Source organism: Callospermophilus lateralis, chromosome 7, assembly GCF_048772815.1.
Source record: "Callospermophilus lateralis isolate mCalLat2 chromosome 7, mCalLat2.hap1, whole genome shotgun sequence".
Classification (NCBI taxonomy): domain Eukaryota; kingdom Metazoa; phylum Chordata; class Mammalia; order Rodentia; family Sciuridae; genus Callospermophilus; species Callospermophilus lateralis.
In genome coordinates this window covers 83,302,021-83,317,144 of record NC_135311.1, presented here as the reverse complement: position 1 = coordinate 83,317,144, position 15,124 = coordinate 83,302,021, and the positions used below count along the sequence as shown (strand labels likewise).

The window sequence follows — 15,124 nt, the reverse complement described above, 5'->3', positions numbered from 1 at the left end:
TTATTTTAAATGTCACTATTTGTGGGGAGGAAATAATCAAATCAAAAGCAAGTAAGTGCTTTCTGGTGATTGACAATGGCAAATGAAAAAAAGAAAACATTATTCTGATGTTTGGTAATTTTAAGAGGTTTGATACATACCATATCCTACAATTCCAAGTACACCAAATGCAAATATCCAGAAGAGGAATCCAGCTATGAATTTGAGGAGTATCAGAAATGTCCAACTAAGGATCATGGCAGTACATAGGCCTCTAGAGGGAAAAACCCACAACAAACATGACAGTCAATGTGCTGCAAATAACATAATAAAAATATAAAGACAAGAACCATTTCTATTCAAAATAATGCTTAGAATATTTTATTTTACCTGAATAAAGAGAAACATTTATAATGATAAAAAGTATAAGCAACCTCAGTTTACCTAGGCACAAAGATGCTCATATAGGAAAATTGGGGACTTTATATATGAGCATCTTTGCATGTCAAGATAAACCAAAGCACAGTATCAATCATCAGTCTAGGAAAAATACAATTCCTCCAACCTACAATTTGACCTGTCTGCCACAGTTGTTATGTCCTATTTTTTTTCGCTTCACAGCTACTTTCCTAGGTGGTAAATTACAAAATATATGCATGGTGGATTGTGCTACTCTCTCTACCTGGTGATTAATGGAAAACTTCTACAACATGGATGTCTAGAATAGACTTGAACTAAAAAGACAAGAAAGATAACTGACTACCTAGTTCCCGAGCTCATAATTTTGTGGTTGTTATCACTATAACATAATTATCTTGAGTAATTTGTTGTGCCTGACATCACCAGACAGCTATCCCAAGTCCCCTGTGAACTGTGGGCCACTGGTAAGTCGTCAGCATCTCCTAGGCCACGTAGCCTTATCATGAAGGACTATTTTCTATTTTAATTTCTTCCTTGAGTTTGACTGAGCTATTGGAGAAGCTTCTATTAGAATCTGAGTTCAGATTCTAAAGGAGTCCCTGGGGTAATTCCTCAAAGGGAATTCATTAAGATTGTAAGCTGGCTGACTCTTTCATTTAGAACTGACATCTCTGGTGCTATCTGCAAGTTTTCAATCATAGCAACAGAAAAACCCTGGTACATTGGTCCAATTCATGGTCTCAAATGTTAAATTAAAAAAAATCTTAATAATTACTGTTGCTGAATAGAGCACAGCACAGCATCAAGATTGCCTTTTCAGATAAACACATTGCAGTCTGTGTTTAATTTCAAAAGACATTCCCTCTTAGAATCATAGGTGCTTAAATATTCAATACAATTGAAAGATTATTCTATAGCACAGTCCAAGGGGAACAATCAAAAAAAGACCAGGGGTTGGGGAGAAAGCTACTTTTTATGTGTTTTAAATTCTTTCATAAAAATTCTAACAAAATAAACTAAGTCTCAGCCTATTACTACTTTGGCTGTTTATTAATTAAACAGATGAGAGCAGCAGAAAAACTGAAAGTAAAGGCAGGTGCTGATTTCATAGTGGTTAAGAGCGGTACCCAAGTACACAGAGTTTCAGTGTGTGTCCAGGTGAGGTGGCTGAGAGTCTATGGTAATGTACACTTGTTTAGATGAGAGTAGAAAAGCCAAATGAATAAAAAACACAGAAAGTGACAGTAGAGTCTGACAATAGGGAAACCAGTTCAAGTATTGATAGCATAAACTACAACGTCTGCTATTGGAATTGTTGAAGACAAAGCATTGAAATGAGCAAATCTTACAAAATACTGTAGCTTTATAGCTCTAAAATTACTCAGTAATATTTAATACAATTTTAACTTTATCAAGCCCCATGAACTTAAATATATTGTACCTATCTTGTCCTCCCTCCCCCAAGTACTTTTATAACTGTTTGGCAAACCCACATATTTTGTGAATCTACCGCATTCCAAGAACTGCTGTCAGGAGATAGAAAACTAAACATAAGTTGGGTATGATTACCATTATAAAGAGTAGAAAGTTCATCAGAGGAAAAAAGCCAGGTAGATAAAATACCTAGTGGTAGGTGCTTTGTAGAAGAAAAGTGGATACTTGTATGTCAAGGAATGCATGTGTGCCTGCATGTGCACTCAAAATGGGTGTGAAGAAAATAGAGGGGAACAATTAAAACAATTAATTGACCTAGGGAAGATAAGAAAGTTTTCACAAGTGACACTAAAACTGATTTTAAAGAATGACGTGGAGCTATTCAGGACTCAGACAAAAATATGGCAGGAAAGAAACAAAAGGGGAAAAATGTGTTGAATGGTCTGGGGATAGGCACATTATTTGACATATTAAAAAATATGTGGTTAATTAAGGAACAAGGATGGAGATGACACTGAGAAACTAAGTGAACCAAATCATAAAGGCCCTTGGAAGTACCTAAAGAAGTTTTAATTTCCTTCCTTGATCAGTAGGGAAGCACAGAAGCAACTTTTAAGCTCTGGTAACTGACAAAGAGCCCGACAGTCATGACAGTCTTAGAATGTCAATCACATTTACCTACTTCGGGACAGTGGCTGCATTTCTTTAATGTTTCTGGAATATAAATCTTAAACTTGAAAATTAAAAATCCCCTCTTCTATATGTTTTTTCAGCTTCTCATAAATTACAATGCCTCAGATGATGAGGATGATAATTATTATGTGGAAAGGAAATGTTAGAAAAAATAAGAATAATACTTTGGAGGTCAAGGTAGGGACAAATGAGAAAAAAGAACCAGAGAAATAACACCACACATACTATACCATGATGAGCAGCACACAAGTATCATAGATGCAAAAGTCCTACAGGTACTGCTGCAGGTGAGTGCTTGAATGAGTAGTGTAGAATGTAAAATTTATATTTTTATAACTTTCCACTAACAGTGGGAATATTTCTTTGCCCCATTTCACCCTACTGGAAAAAAATGGTACTAAAAGATCTGAGTCAACCTTGTAGAATAAGGAATTTGAAGAATCAGTCTATAAAAGAAATCAGAAAGGGGCTGGAGAAGAAGCACCTATGTGTCTACACTTACAGAAGGATCCAATACCACGTCACTGCGTAGTCCTCAAACACTTTTGATCCAATTGACCTTGCATCAAGGAGTTTATTGACAGCACTGAATTCAAAGAAGGAAAAATTAATAATTTTTTGGTCAATGTTAAACAGAAATGTTTTTATGATAAAAGGGATTTTTCAAGTTGCTGTTCAAAACATGTTTTTAGAAACCACATATCAGCAGTGACTCTTTTTCTAGCCACATGAAATACCATTTTAGTAAACCTGCAAAGTTGGGAAAACTTCAAAGGTGCATAAGCTTGCCAAAGAGGCCACAGCTGCACACACAGAGAACATGGCTTTTGAGAACAATGCACAGATTCTTCTCTAGTGTATCCAATATATATATTGAGTATGTATGCCCTCAATACTACAGAAACCTCACTGTAAGAAATAAATTTAAATAGGATCAGTGTGTAATTTATAAAATTCATAGAGTCAAGAATGAATATCATCTTTAGTTCTCCTTCGTATCGTCTGACAGCACTGTAGCAGTAAGGCATGATGGGGCACACCCCTAAAAGTGCACAAATCCTTAGAGTCCAATCTGGTTAATAATCAAGGTGAATACACTCCTATAATACAACACATTTCCTTATGTCACATTTCTACTCCTGTTCACAATGAAAGATTTGACCATTTTGAAAAACATCATTGTTCTAATTCATTCTGTTTTCTCCTTTTAGCTACATGGTTTTCTTAATGAACACATATCAAGTTCTCCAATCTAAAGTGACATGTATATGTATATTTCATAATAACACATAATTCTTTTCCTAAAACCCCTAACCTTACAGGAACTTTAATACTGGATACAACAACAGGATGCATCAACATTGAAAATGAAAATGTAATAAACATACTTTGAAGCCTCCCTGAGTTCTAGTACATTTCTTGTTTTTCCACTTCCATCTTCATACAGCATCTTATTTCCTACAGTTAAAGAGCCATTTTTGGTTGAGAAGTCAGGCAAACACCTCTGGAGAACTGTAAAAGTAAATTAAAATTATGGCAATCATTTTTCTATTTCTGTCATGATGTCCTTCTTTCTTAAACTTTATTATTTATAATCAAATTCTTACTAGGTATTTAAATGGCTCAATATAGATAGCTAATTGCTTTTTACTTGATAATTTGAAGATTTTCTGGTAGTTCTAAAGCTGAAATAGAAAGCAAATGTGATCACAATCTGAAGCTATGTTCTAAATCTTTTGGCAATTTTATACATGGTAAATATTATTTTTTACTTAGTATATTCACCAAATTGCCACAAATAAGATACATAACACTGATACATATCACTTTAATAGAAAAGTTGCACTCATTTGTATGACTAAATGAGAATAGGCTTGCTATTTAAAAAAAATCCTGGATATTCCTTGAATGAAGTTATGAAAACTGGAGATTAGTGAATAATTCCTTGGGAAATAAGAATTGAATTATATAGACTAGTAAAAGAACAGAAATTTTGTTTGTGAATTCTTAATAATTTTCCTCCCTTCCAGATTTTTTATTTACACAGTATTTGGAGGGAGTAGAAATGGAAATTCTGAAGCTATTCAAAGAAGTTCACATTTTGTAGACTAGTATAACTTCTGAGTATTAAATTGCTGTTTGATCTCCCATATTCTTAATTTGATTAAATAGAATCCTTTCTTCTTTACATTATCTATTAAACTATTTTAAGACCAATTTTAAATGAAGAGTTAAGAGGAATCAGAAATGGATTGTTTTCACAATTTTTAAGAAGCATTGCCAATTTGCATACATGGCTTAAAATAAAATATTAAAGCACTCAGTTCAGAGAAAGAAATATGTTACCATAAAGCCTTTCCTGACTTTCCTGGCTCTCTTTTTCACCCACCTTCAACTTCTTTAGCTCTTATAATATGGCTGATTCTTCCAGCATCATTCCTATTTTTCCTCCTGCTCTTCACTCCCCTTCTGTGGCAAATCTAACGTAGTATTGTCCATCAGCTGCTTCACTTGCTCTCAGTCCAATCAGATTTCTGCCCTGCCATGGAAATTGTCCTCCCAGAGACCCATGACCTCATCCCACTAGACTTGTTACCTAGAGTAGTGCCTGGCACTAGTAGAACTTGGTCAATATTTGAATGAGCTAACTTTTCTGAGCCTTTGACATGGTAGACACCATCGCCTTTGTGAAGCTCTTTTCTTGTTTACATGGAGTACATCTCTCCTACACTATCCTTCTTTTGGTGCATTCTATCCTTTTCTACTCCCTACATATGAGTGTTCCCATCCTTGTTTCTTTCGCCTTTAAATTTTTTTTTAGATGTTGAGGAACCTTTATTTTATTCATTTATTTATATGCAGTGCTGAGAAGCAAACCCAGTGCCTCTCACATGCCAAGGCGGGGCTCTGTCACTGAGCCACAACCCCAGCCCTGTTTCTTTCTCTTAATAGTATTTATTTCCTTTTATAAAGTCTTTAACGGGTAAACTTTATTAGTGGCATAGTATCCCATTGAGTCCTGTAATGGTTAATTTGAATCATCAACTTCATTAGATTAAGATATTGCAAGGATTAAGAAGCTTATGGGTGTGACAGTGAGGGTGTGTTTAGGAATGACTGGCATGTGGGTCAGCCAACTGAAATGAAGACCCTCTCCAAGCATGGGAAGCACTGTCCAATAGGATGATGGCTTGTATGGAATAAAAATTGGAAGAACAAGGAAGCAGCCCCAAGGGGTTGTTGGATCCTCTTAGGTTACCGGACTCTGGTTTCTTCACTCTTCATATAGAACTCTGCCAGGGATTCTCCAGACTATGGAGAGTCTCAGACTAGGTTAGCACCGGCAGCATCTTGGACTGTGCAGCTACTGGTTCTTCCAGCTCTCCAGCCTGCAGATGGCTACTGTGGAATATCCAGCTCCTGGTCGTGTTAGCCAACCTAATAAGTTCCCTTTCTATAATTATACTTTCTTTTTGGTCCTGTTCCTCTAGAGAACCCTAATACAAGTCCTATGCTTGATCTGCTGTTAAGAGGAGTACAAGTTGATTGCAATGTTTTTTTAATCTCTCCCTCACTAGGCTGTGAGAGGCTGTGCCTTATTCATTTTGTATCCCCGATGTACATTTTATATTCTGCAATTTAATCTAATGCTACTTGTAAGGGCAGGGATGTGTCTCATATACTGTATCTTACATGACCAATGATTTATTTTCATAACATTTTTAACACTGTTCTTGGCTACAGACAGCTGTTGCTTAGGGCATCTTGGTGAGGGAGGTTGCTTGCAGGACCTTCATCTTTGCTTCAGGGTCTTTAGTGACCCAGAGAAAAGTCACAGAGCAATAAAGACATGTGCTTGGTGGAAGCTTCTTCAGTGTACTTGACTTTCTGCTTAAGCCGATGACTATTACCTTTCTTCTGTTATTTTATGTTTTGATGGTTAAATTATAAAAAGAGATATGAAAATTATTTACATGATGAAAGATCTCAGAACTTTAGTGGAATGGGCAGCTTCACATGATACTATTTTGACAGTGATTTAATTCAGTTTACCTACTTTCCAGGAAGGTCACCATCTCAAGTAAGAAATAAACCTCACCATTTAGAAGGACTGCAGTGCATCCCTATTCTAAGAGAAACACTCTATCTCCCACTTTCATGCTAACTGGCTGAATCTCTCCACTTTTCTTTTAGAGCCTGATCCCACAGCTACCACTGTTGCTTGCCTTACAACCCCCTTGAGATTCTTCTGGAAGCATTTGCCTCCTTAGATTAGAGTTTTGACTGCACTCTTTTCAATCCATGCTTGGTAGAAGAGTGGAAGAAGCTTTGCAAATGTTTGTCCTGCTGCACTCCCACCACCACAGTTCTGACTGCTAGTGCACTACCCCTGCAAGGAGATCTTCAGTGTGGTCCTCTGGGTGCATGAAAAGTTTCACCTATTTTAAAAGCTGTATATACTAATTGTTGAGAAGTGCATAAACACACCCCCCCAAAAAAAATAGATAAAGAGAAAAATGCCCATACTTTTGCCACCCCAAACAACCCTTTAATATTTGGTGTATTTCTTTCTGATCTTTTTCTTTGAACAGCTTTTCTTCATTTTTTGTTCATGCTTGTCACTAAAGTGTATATAATAATTTGCATTTTTTCACATCATAACATATATGTTCATGTTATTGTAATATTTATATTTAATAATTCTAACATTTCTTTTAATGAATGCATCATTATTTATTTAAATGTTCTCTTGTACTTGGATATTTTAATGTTTGTCCCCCTCTTCTCTCTGATTACTTTGAATAAACACTGTAACAGACATCTGTAAATTTTTTTTTTTTTTTGGTAGCTAGGATTATATCTTTAAGAAGGGAAAATAAGTGGTTATTTTTCCCTAAACAGAGTATCACTTTAAGTAAAGTTTAAAACTTTAAAGAAATAAAATATAGACTCATTCAGGAGACAAATATTTCCAATATAAAATCATAAAGCCAAGTATCTGCCTTGCTCCCTCCCCAAGGCAATTCTGAACAAACTTTCTGGTTGAATCCAGGTATGTGTGTGTACGGGTATACATGCTTGTAGAATTCCAAATAATCAATCAGATTGGCTTTTAAAAATCAATTTTCGATCTTTTCCATGTGTTTATGTAGCAACACCCCACAGCCCAGAGCGCCAGTGAAATATCTCTGGCTAGAGTCAGGAGGATGGGCTTTACCTCAGACTTCTTAATGAACTCTGGGACTTTGGGCCAGACATAGGAACATTCCTGATCTTAATTTCATCAACTGTGAAACATGGAAACTTAATTAAATTAATTCTTGGTAGAATCTGTGTTTCCAAGGTAAAATTATTGATACTTACAAGGTTTGCTTGGAAAAATTGCTGCGGGACAGTCATCATCCAATAAGACTTCTGAGATGGGCTGAAACAAAGGAAGAGTGAATTAAATTGTCAGAAGTCATGTAAGGACTACTTTCATACTCCATATAAAAGTTTTATTCCTTCCAAATGTAACTCCATAAATCTCATTGTTCCAAATTACTTCCTCCCAATAATAATAACTATAAGATCATCACACACAAATTATTGTTTGACAAGCTCTTTTAAATGCCCTAACCATGGTTCAATCAAATCAACAGTAATACAACCAGACCCTCTAAAACCAAAGCACACCTGTGAGGGTGTGTGTCTTTGTTTTAGCTATATCTAGGTGTCTAATACATCACACCACCACTCCCACACCCCGGAAAAGAGCATCTTCTCTACTGTAAAAGTCACTAATATTATTTAACATAATTAGGCTTTAGAAACTCCTTATAAATCTCAAACCTAGATAGGTTTCTTTTGTTGTTGTTTAATGAGTATTTATCAAACTAGTCTTGGAAGTAAAATTTGTATTGTTAAGTTACTATGGGGAGTATGGTATTATGTAAAAATGTGGATGCGTAACCCATGTGATTCTGCAATCTCTACTTGGGGTAAAAAAGGGAGTTCATAACTCACTTGAAGCTAATGTATGCTAATGTATGAAATATGATATGTCAAGAGCTTTGTAGAGTTTTGAACAACCAATAAAAAAAAAATTAAAAAAAAAAAGTTACTATGGGGCTCCATCACACATAAATGAAATGATGATTGCAAATTACATTAAATCCTAACTCTTCACAGCAAAAATTTCCATCCAGGTAAAGAATTTGCTGGTGCCAGAAAAAAGTTGGAGATAACTTACCAGACTTAACAGCCTGTCTTAACACTCCAAGTCTGCACAATAATACTCTATAAATGGGGTGTGTGTTCATGAGAGTACATATGCTTTGTGTTTTAGTGGAATGGTGCCTTTAGTAATCATTTCTTAGATGTAGGGGCTTGTCCAGTAACAGATGATCGTATTACACTTGAGACTGAGACAAAAGTTAAATTCTTCTCTAGTTGTAACCTTAAACACACATACCTTTTCAGGTTCAGCAGTAGGCTGGCAGAATTGACTGTAGTATAACCAATTACTATTATTTCCTTTGTACTCAATTTGTATTTCCACGTAGGTTAAAAATTTTTCTGGGCACTTGGAGACACAGATCTATGAAGAATAGGAAAATAATGATGGCAACTGAAATGAGAACAAATCAGGAAGTATCCATAAGGTGAGACTTGTGAATTGTCCACCAGAATAAAGAGCAAAGCACTGTTTTATATCAGAAGGATGTAAACCAATTTCTAGTCTTATTGTTAAAAATTAAATTCCAAATACAGAGTTATCAAGCTCTACTCCTTCCTCTCCAATGTTAATGCTATGTTAAAACAATCAGGTACTATACAGTGATGGGCTTATTGTTAGCTTTTGATTTTAAGATAAATATAGATTCATAGGTAGTTTTAAAAAATAGATTCCACATACTTTTTACTTGTTTCCCCCCTAATGGTAAAAGTTTACATACTTATAACAAAATATTACAATGAAGAAATTTATATTGTTACAGTCCACTAAACTTATTTAGATTGCACTAGTTTTATATTCACTCATTTGTGTGTGTCTACATGGGGATGTAGTTCTGTAAAATTTATCACATGTGTATATTTATGTGACCATGACCATAGGATGATGATGGCCTTTTTTTCAATACTAGGATACAACTCAGGGGTGCTCTCCCATGGAGCTACATTCCCAAGCCTTTAAAGAATTTTTTTGAGATAGGATTTTGCTAAATTTCAGAGGTTGGCTGCTGGGAACCATCAGCCAAGTAGGTATGACAATCTCCTTGCCAGCTTACTCCCATGCTGTCTAGTGGAAGGACTTCTGAAAGTTTTATTAAAGTTAGTCAGCAAAGAAGGGTAGACAAGAATTTTTCCAGTCTACAGTCATGAGCAAGAAGTTGAAAAGACCATGTCAGCTGAATCTATCCTGGATGAATTTCTACGACTAGTTACTGTCCAAGGAAAGAGGCCATGGGGTCATCTGGCCTCTGCCGTTTCATTCTATAGGCCTCCATTTCCTCTTCAGTGGGTTCCCGAGTTTCATATATGCTATTGTAAGGCCGTTTCCTCTCATCAACCTGCATGATCTCCTTAACATGAAGAAGGCGGGCCTTCTCTGCATTCAGTGCCTTTTTCAATTTTTCACCCCCCCACTGGTGCATAGACCTATCCACAAGTATGGCTGTATGCTGGACCGGTAGTCAGTGACGGGTATGATCCAGTTGCAGTGGTATCAACCTAAGACAGGAGGCTGACGCCTAAAGGTCAGTTTTCCAATGACGGGTAAGAACCATATGTTGAACTGGACAACCTACCAGGCACGTTCCTTAAGCCACATTACTTGTTGTTTAATTAATCAGAAGGGGGGAGATGCTGGGAGCCATCAGCCAAGTAGGTATGACAATCTCCTTGCCAGCTTACTCCCATGCTGTCTAGTGGAAGGACTTCTGAAAGGTGACCTTGCTCAAGGACCAGGGCGGTTTAGCATAATAGGAGATTAGGGTGTTCCCCCTTTAGAATAGGGCATATCCTGGTGCTGAGTTCCTCTTGAGTTCTTAGGGTCAGACAGTATATTTCGGGAGACAGAAGCCAGAGTGTGGATTTGGGCAGTGGTGGATTTGGGCAGAGAACGTGGATTCCCCCAGAACGTGTTTGTAGACGGCCAGTGTGAGTTCGGGAATAAAGAATTGCTGTTTGAATCTACAAGCTGTGTGGAGACTTGTGATTTGTGCCCAGCCAGAGACTGCGGCAGTTGGCCTCAAACTTGCAATCCTCCAACTTTAGACTTTTAAATTGCTGGGATTACAGGAATGCACCACTTTATGCCTAGAAATGATGGATTTTTAAATAAAACTTTAAAAATGATTTTATGAATTAGAGCTAAGAGTATAAATCAAGATTAATTTTGCCTGTATACTTTATGCATATGCAGAGTGAGAATCTTGTGTCCTTTTCTAAATATGAATAAGATGGTAGTTTAAAATGTTCTGAATGTTGATAACTTATGCCGTTACAATAATTAGTGACAGTGAATTCTCAAACATAATCAGAGTTTTATCCCATAAGAAATGAACAATTATTTAGGGCTACTTGCCACAATCAATCATTATTATGGTCTTTTCCCAACACCATGTAGACATGGGCAGAGAGGTCGTTCATGTAATCATTTTATATTAATGAACTTGGGGTACTATCAGTGCCAAACCAAATCACTCATACATGGAGCCACCAGGAAGTGACTGCAATTCAATTAGTAATTCCACAAAAAGAAAGAATTACTGTTGGTTTTGCTTTTGTTTATAATTAAAAAAAAGAAAGAAAGATCATCCTAAGCCATCTGAGCTACAGTCAACCATTAAACATCTCTACTAATTCAGTTTCTCCTTGTGAACTCCTCCTTTGCCCTGACTTGCACCATCTCCACATTGTACTTTGGTAATTATTCTCACGGGCTGACCCCTATAGGCAGTTAGGCAAAAATACTGCTGCTGAGCTGACATCTTTCTTCCTTCTTTTGGGTCATGTTTCTGCTATACACAAGAGTATTTAGTGCTGACTTCACGGCTGTTACTAGGCTAACTAAGTGGACTCCTCAAATCTCAAGTGAACATCGTCTTGTTACAGCAGCAATCTAATACCTTCTAGAAGTTTTGATAAGGTAAACAGCCTATTCCTCCATACTCACACCTCCATATATATTTTCTCTTTCATAGTCTCTCTCCCTCTCCCCCCCACCTCTGTCACACACACACACACACACACACACACACACACACACACACACTTATATACCTCTTCTTATAGTTTGGATGTAGATTGTCCCCCAAAGGCTCATGTGTTGGCTTGGTCCCCACTGCAGTGATATTCAGAGGTGGGGCTTTTGAGAAATAATTGAATCATCAGCACTCTAGTGTCACCAATAGATTAATCCATTGATGGATTCATAACTGAATGGGTTATGGGATGTTGTAGAAATTATAGGAGGTAGGATTCTACTTGAAGGGAGTGGATCATTGGGGGTATGTTCTGGGGGACTCTATCTCATTCCTGACCCCTCACCTGCTTTTCTCTCTCTCACCCTTCCTGGCTGCCATGAGGAGAGCAACTTTGCTATGCTATGCCCTCCCTGCCATGATGGTCTGCCTCCCCACAGGCCCAGAATCAACAGAGCCAAGTGTCTATGAACTGAAACCTGTGAAATCGTAAGTCAAAATAAACCTCTCCTCCTTTAATTTGTTTTTCTTGTTTTTTTTTTTTTTTTTCATAGCAATGGAAAACTGACTAACACACTTCTGGAGAAAATATTAGAGGCGTCACAGGTACCCTTCTAAAAAAGCTGAAGAACTACATAGGTGTGTTCACACCATCCAACCTGTCCACCTTTTTTGGAAGAAGATTAAGGTTATCATCAATGCAAATATCAAAAGTTCACTCTGATTGCAGTTAATCTGAATAAATTAACATATTAGGAGATATTTCCCAGGCTTGATTATTTACTTAAAAGATGTTGAAAGATAACTGAACTAGTTCCCCTGTTGGATGCATTTCAGTGGATTTATAAAAGTGAGCATTTAAAAAGCTAATGCTTTCATAGGCTTTAAATGATGGTAGGAACTACTGAGTTGGGATCATGACAATTTCTGCTCTTACAAATACACACACCATGTGTACCACACATAAAAGTGCTGTGAATGCAACACATAAAAGAAAGTAATTAAAATGGTAAAATGTGGTTTGTTAAAGAGAATCACATCAAATTTCATTCCAGACACAAATGAGCTCTTAAAAAAAAACCAACACAGCAACTGCTCTTTACTCTTTCTTCTATCAGACCAATTTGTTCACTTCAAATAGGGTGCTGATTAGTAGCAATCAACATATAATTAGCCAAAAATGAAGGTCACATTGAGGTTGGGTATCCTAATTGATCTCAGTCTGTCCTTTAGATGCCTGTGGCACATGTCTGGACCATGCTGGCAGTTATCAAAAACTTAATGCATAAAAATATGGCTCGGATCAGTACCATGGCCCGGCAAACTAAGTGCAGGGCTGCATCATCAGCATCTAAAACATATCCTGACTCAACTCTGATTCTCTGTATACCACAAAGGGCACTTCAAATGTAGTTCTTTGCCCCTATTTTTATATCTCTAATTCATATATGCTAAACACTCTAAATAAATTAGAATGTGGTCATTGGGAGGGTGCATTGAATTGGAGATTAAAACACTATATTTGTTATGAAGAAAAGATGATTTAGTAAATAGTTTATGAAAAATAATAAATAAGCATAATGTGTACTACTTTTTGTTTTGTCATATTAATGACAGATTTGTATAATGTGGTAGAAAAGTCTTTAACTGAAAGTAGGAAGATATTAATTCACTCATTTATTAATTTATTCATTCCATAAATATTGACTTGTCACCTATGCTGAGACTGTTCCAGGTATTGGGGAGTCAGAAGTGAACAAAACAAATGAGAACTTTGCTCTCAAGCAGTTTTCCTTCTAGTAGGGAGAGATGTATAACAAATAAAAAATAAGCAACTGTTTGTTATAAGATAGGACTAAATGCTATGGGAAAAAAGGATAGAAAAGAGGCTAGATGGGGAGGGATGGCTGGGTGAGATTCCAATCTTAAACAGGTAGGTCTTTCTAAGAAAGTAACATGTGCTTTGCATTTGTAACATTTGACATGAATCAAGCCTTACAGTCTGGAGGAAGAGGATGGGAGGGAATGGAAATGGTAAAATCAAAGGCTCAGAGGCAGAAACTTTCTGGGTCCTTTAAAGAACAACAGATGGTCAGTGTGACCTGAGTGTGGCGAGCAAAAGGAGTATCAGAGATGTGTGCTCAGAGAATCGGTCAAACCAAACAGGATACACAGAAGTTACTGGAGCATTTAGGCAAAGAAGAGAAATCATCTTACTTACATTTGAACAGTTCACATTGGCTGCTGGTTTGGAAAGAGACTATAGGAGAGCAGGTCCACACAAGGACAGAGTCAGAAAGACCACTCGGGAGATCACTGAACTGATTTAGAAAAGAGATGAGGGTTCCCTGAGAAAGGGAAGAGGTGGTGGCAAGTAGTTTTGTCCAGAGTAGATTCAGAAGGATGACCAAAGGAATTAACAGACAGTTCAAGCATGCGTATGTGAGAGAGGTATCAAGGATGATTCCGTGGAATTCAGTACTAATGTTAACTGAAAGAGTAGGGAAGAAATTTAGGGATGAAGTCAGAGATTAGTAATTCAGTTTTAAACACTTAAAAATTTGTCAACTAACTATACCTGTAAAGACACTACACAAGTGGTTGAATATAAAGCAGATTTTTTTTTTCAGATACAAATTAGAAAGGGAAGCGTAGAAGGTGGTGTTAATTCCATGATACTAGATGAGATCACCAAGAGTAAATGCAAAATTAGAAGAGGAAGTTTGGTAAGGAAAGAAACTCCAATGTTTAGGAGATGTCAGAAAGATGAAGAGAAAACAGTAAAGGAGACTGATAGGAAGCAACCACAGAGGTGAGAGAAAATACAGAAGAATCTGTGTGTCCCCCCCGCCCCCGGCCAAATATAATGAAGACGGTATTGTACTGAAGAGAGATTAAACACTGCTACCAGATCAAGTAAATGTAGATTGAGAAATGACTTTTGGTCTAATAATAGGTACATCAATAGGTATAATTTGCAAATTAGGAATTGAAGTAGGGATAAAACCCTGGATGAGACTGAAAGAAAAGGATTAAGATCCCCGAATATAGACTATCTTTTGGGAAAAAAAAAAAAAAAAGAGGCACAGAGATGTGGAGCAGTAGCTAAGGAGGTATATGTGATCAAAAAGATTCTTTTAAGATGTAAGAAAGAGCAACATGGTTGGATATTGATGGGGAATGATTTAGTAGAGAAGGAAAGATGATAATGAATAAAAATAGGATATTTCTGAAATGATATCATCCAGGATGCGAGCTCATGCACAAAAGGAGGGGCTGTCACAAGAAGCACAGGCAGTTCTCCCACAGAGAAGAAAGGGAAGAATGAGTATATGAATGAATGAAGGCACATAGGCAAGTGGAGGTCAGAGCAGAACTCTTTCAAACTGTCTCCTGAATGTTCGTACTTT

At 36.8% G+C, this 15,124-nt stretch overlaps 1 protein-coding gene across 1 annotated transcript in view; it reads right to left on the bottom strand.

Moving 5' to 3' along the window:
• Slc44a5 (solute carrier family 44 member 5) overlaps nt 1-15,124 on the bottom strand; it is a 105,951-nt gene that overhangs the window by 24,754 nt on the left and 66,073 nt on the right. The window contains exons 4-8 of the mRNA XM_076862575.1: nt 8,981-9,106; nt 7,891-7,951; nt 3,915-4,038; nt 3,029-3,112; nt 141-253 (exon numbers count right to left, since the gene is read on the bottom strand). Of these exons, the coding sequence (XP_076718690.1) occupies nt 141-253; nt 3,029-3,112; nt 3,915-4,038; nt 7,891-7,951; nt 8,981-9,106 (508 nt within the window). The remainder of the gene's footprint in view (nt 1-140; nt 254-3,028; nt 3,113-3,914; nt 4,039-7,890; nt 7,952-8,980; nt 9,107-15,124) is intronic.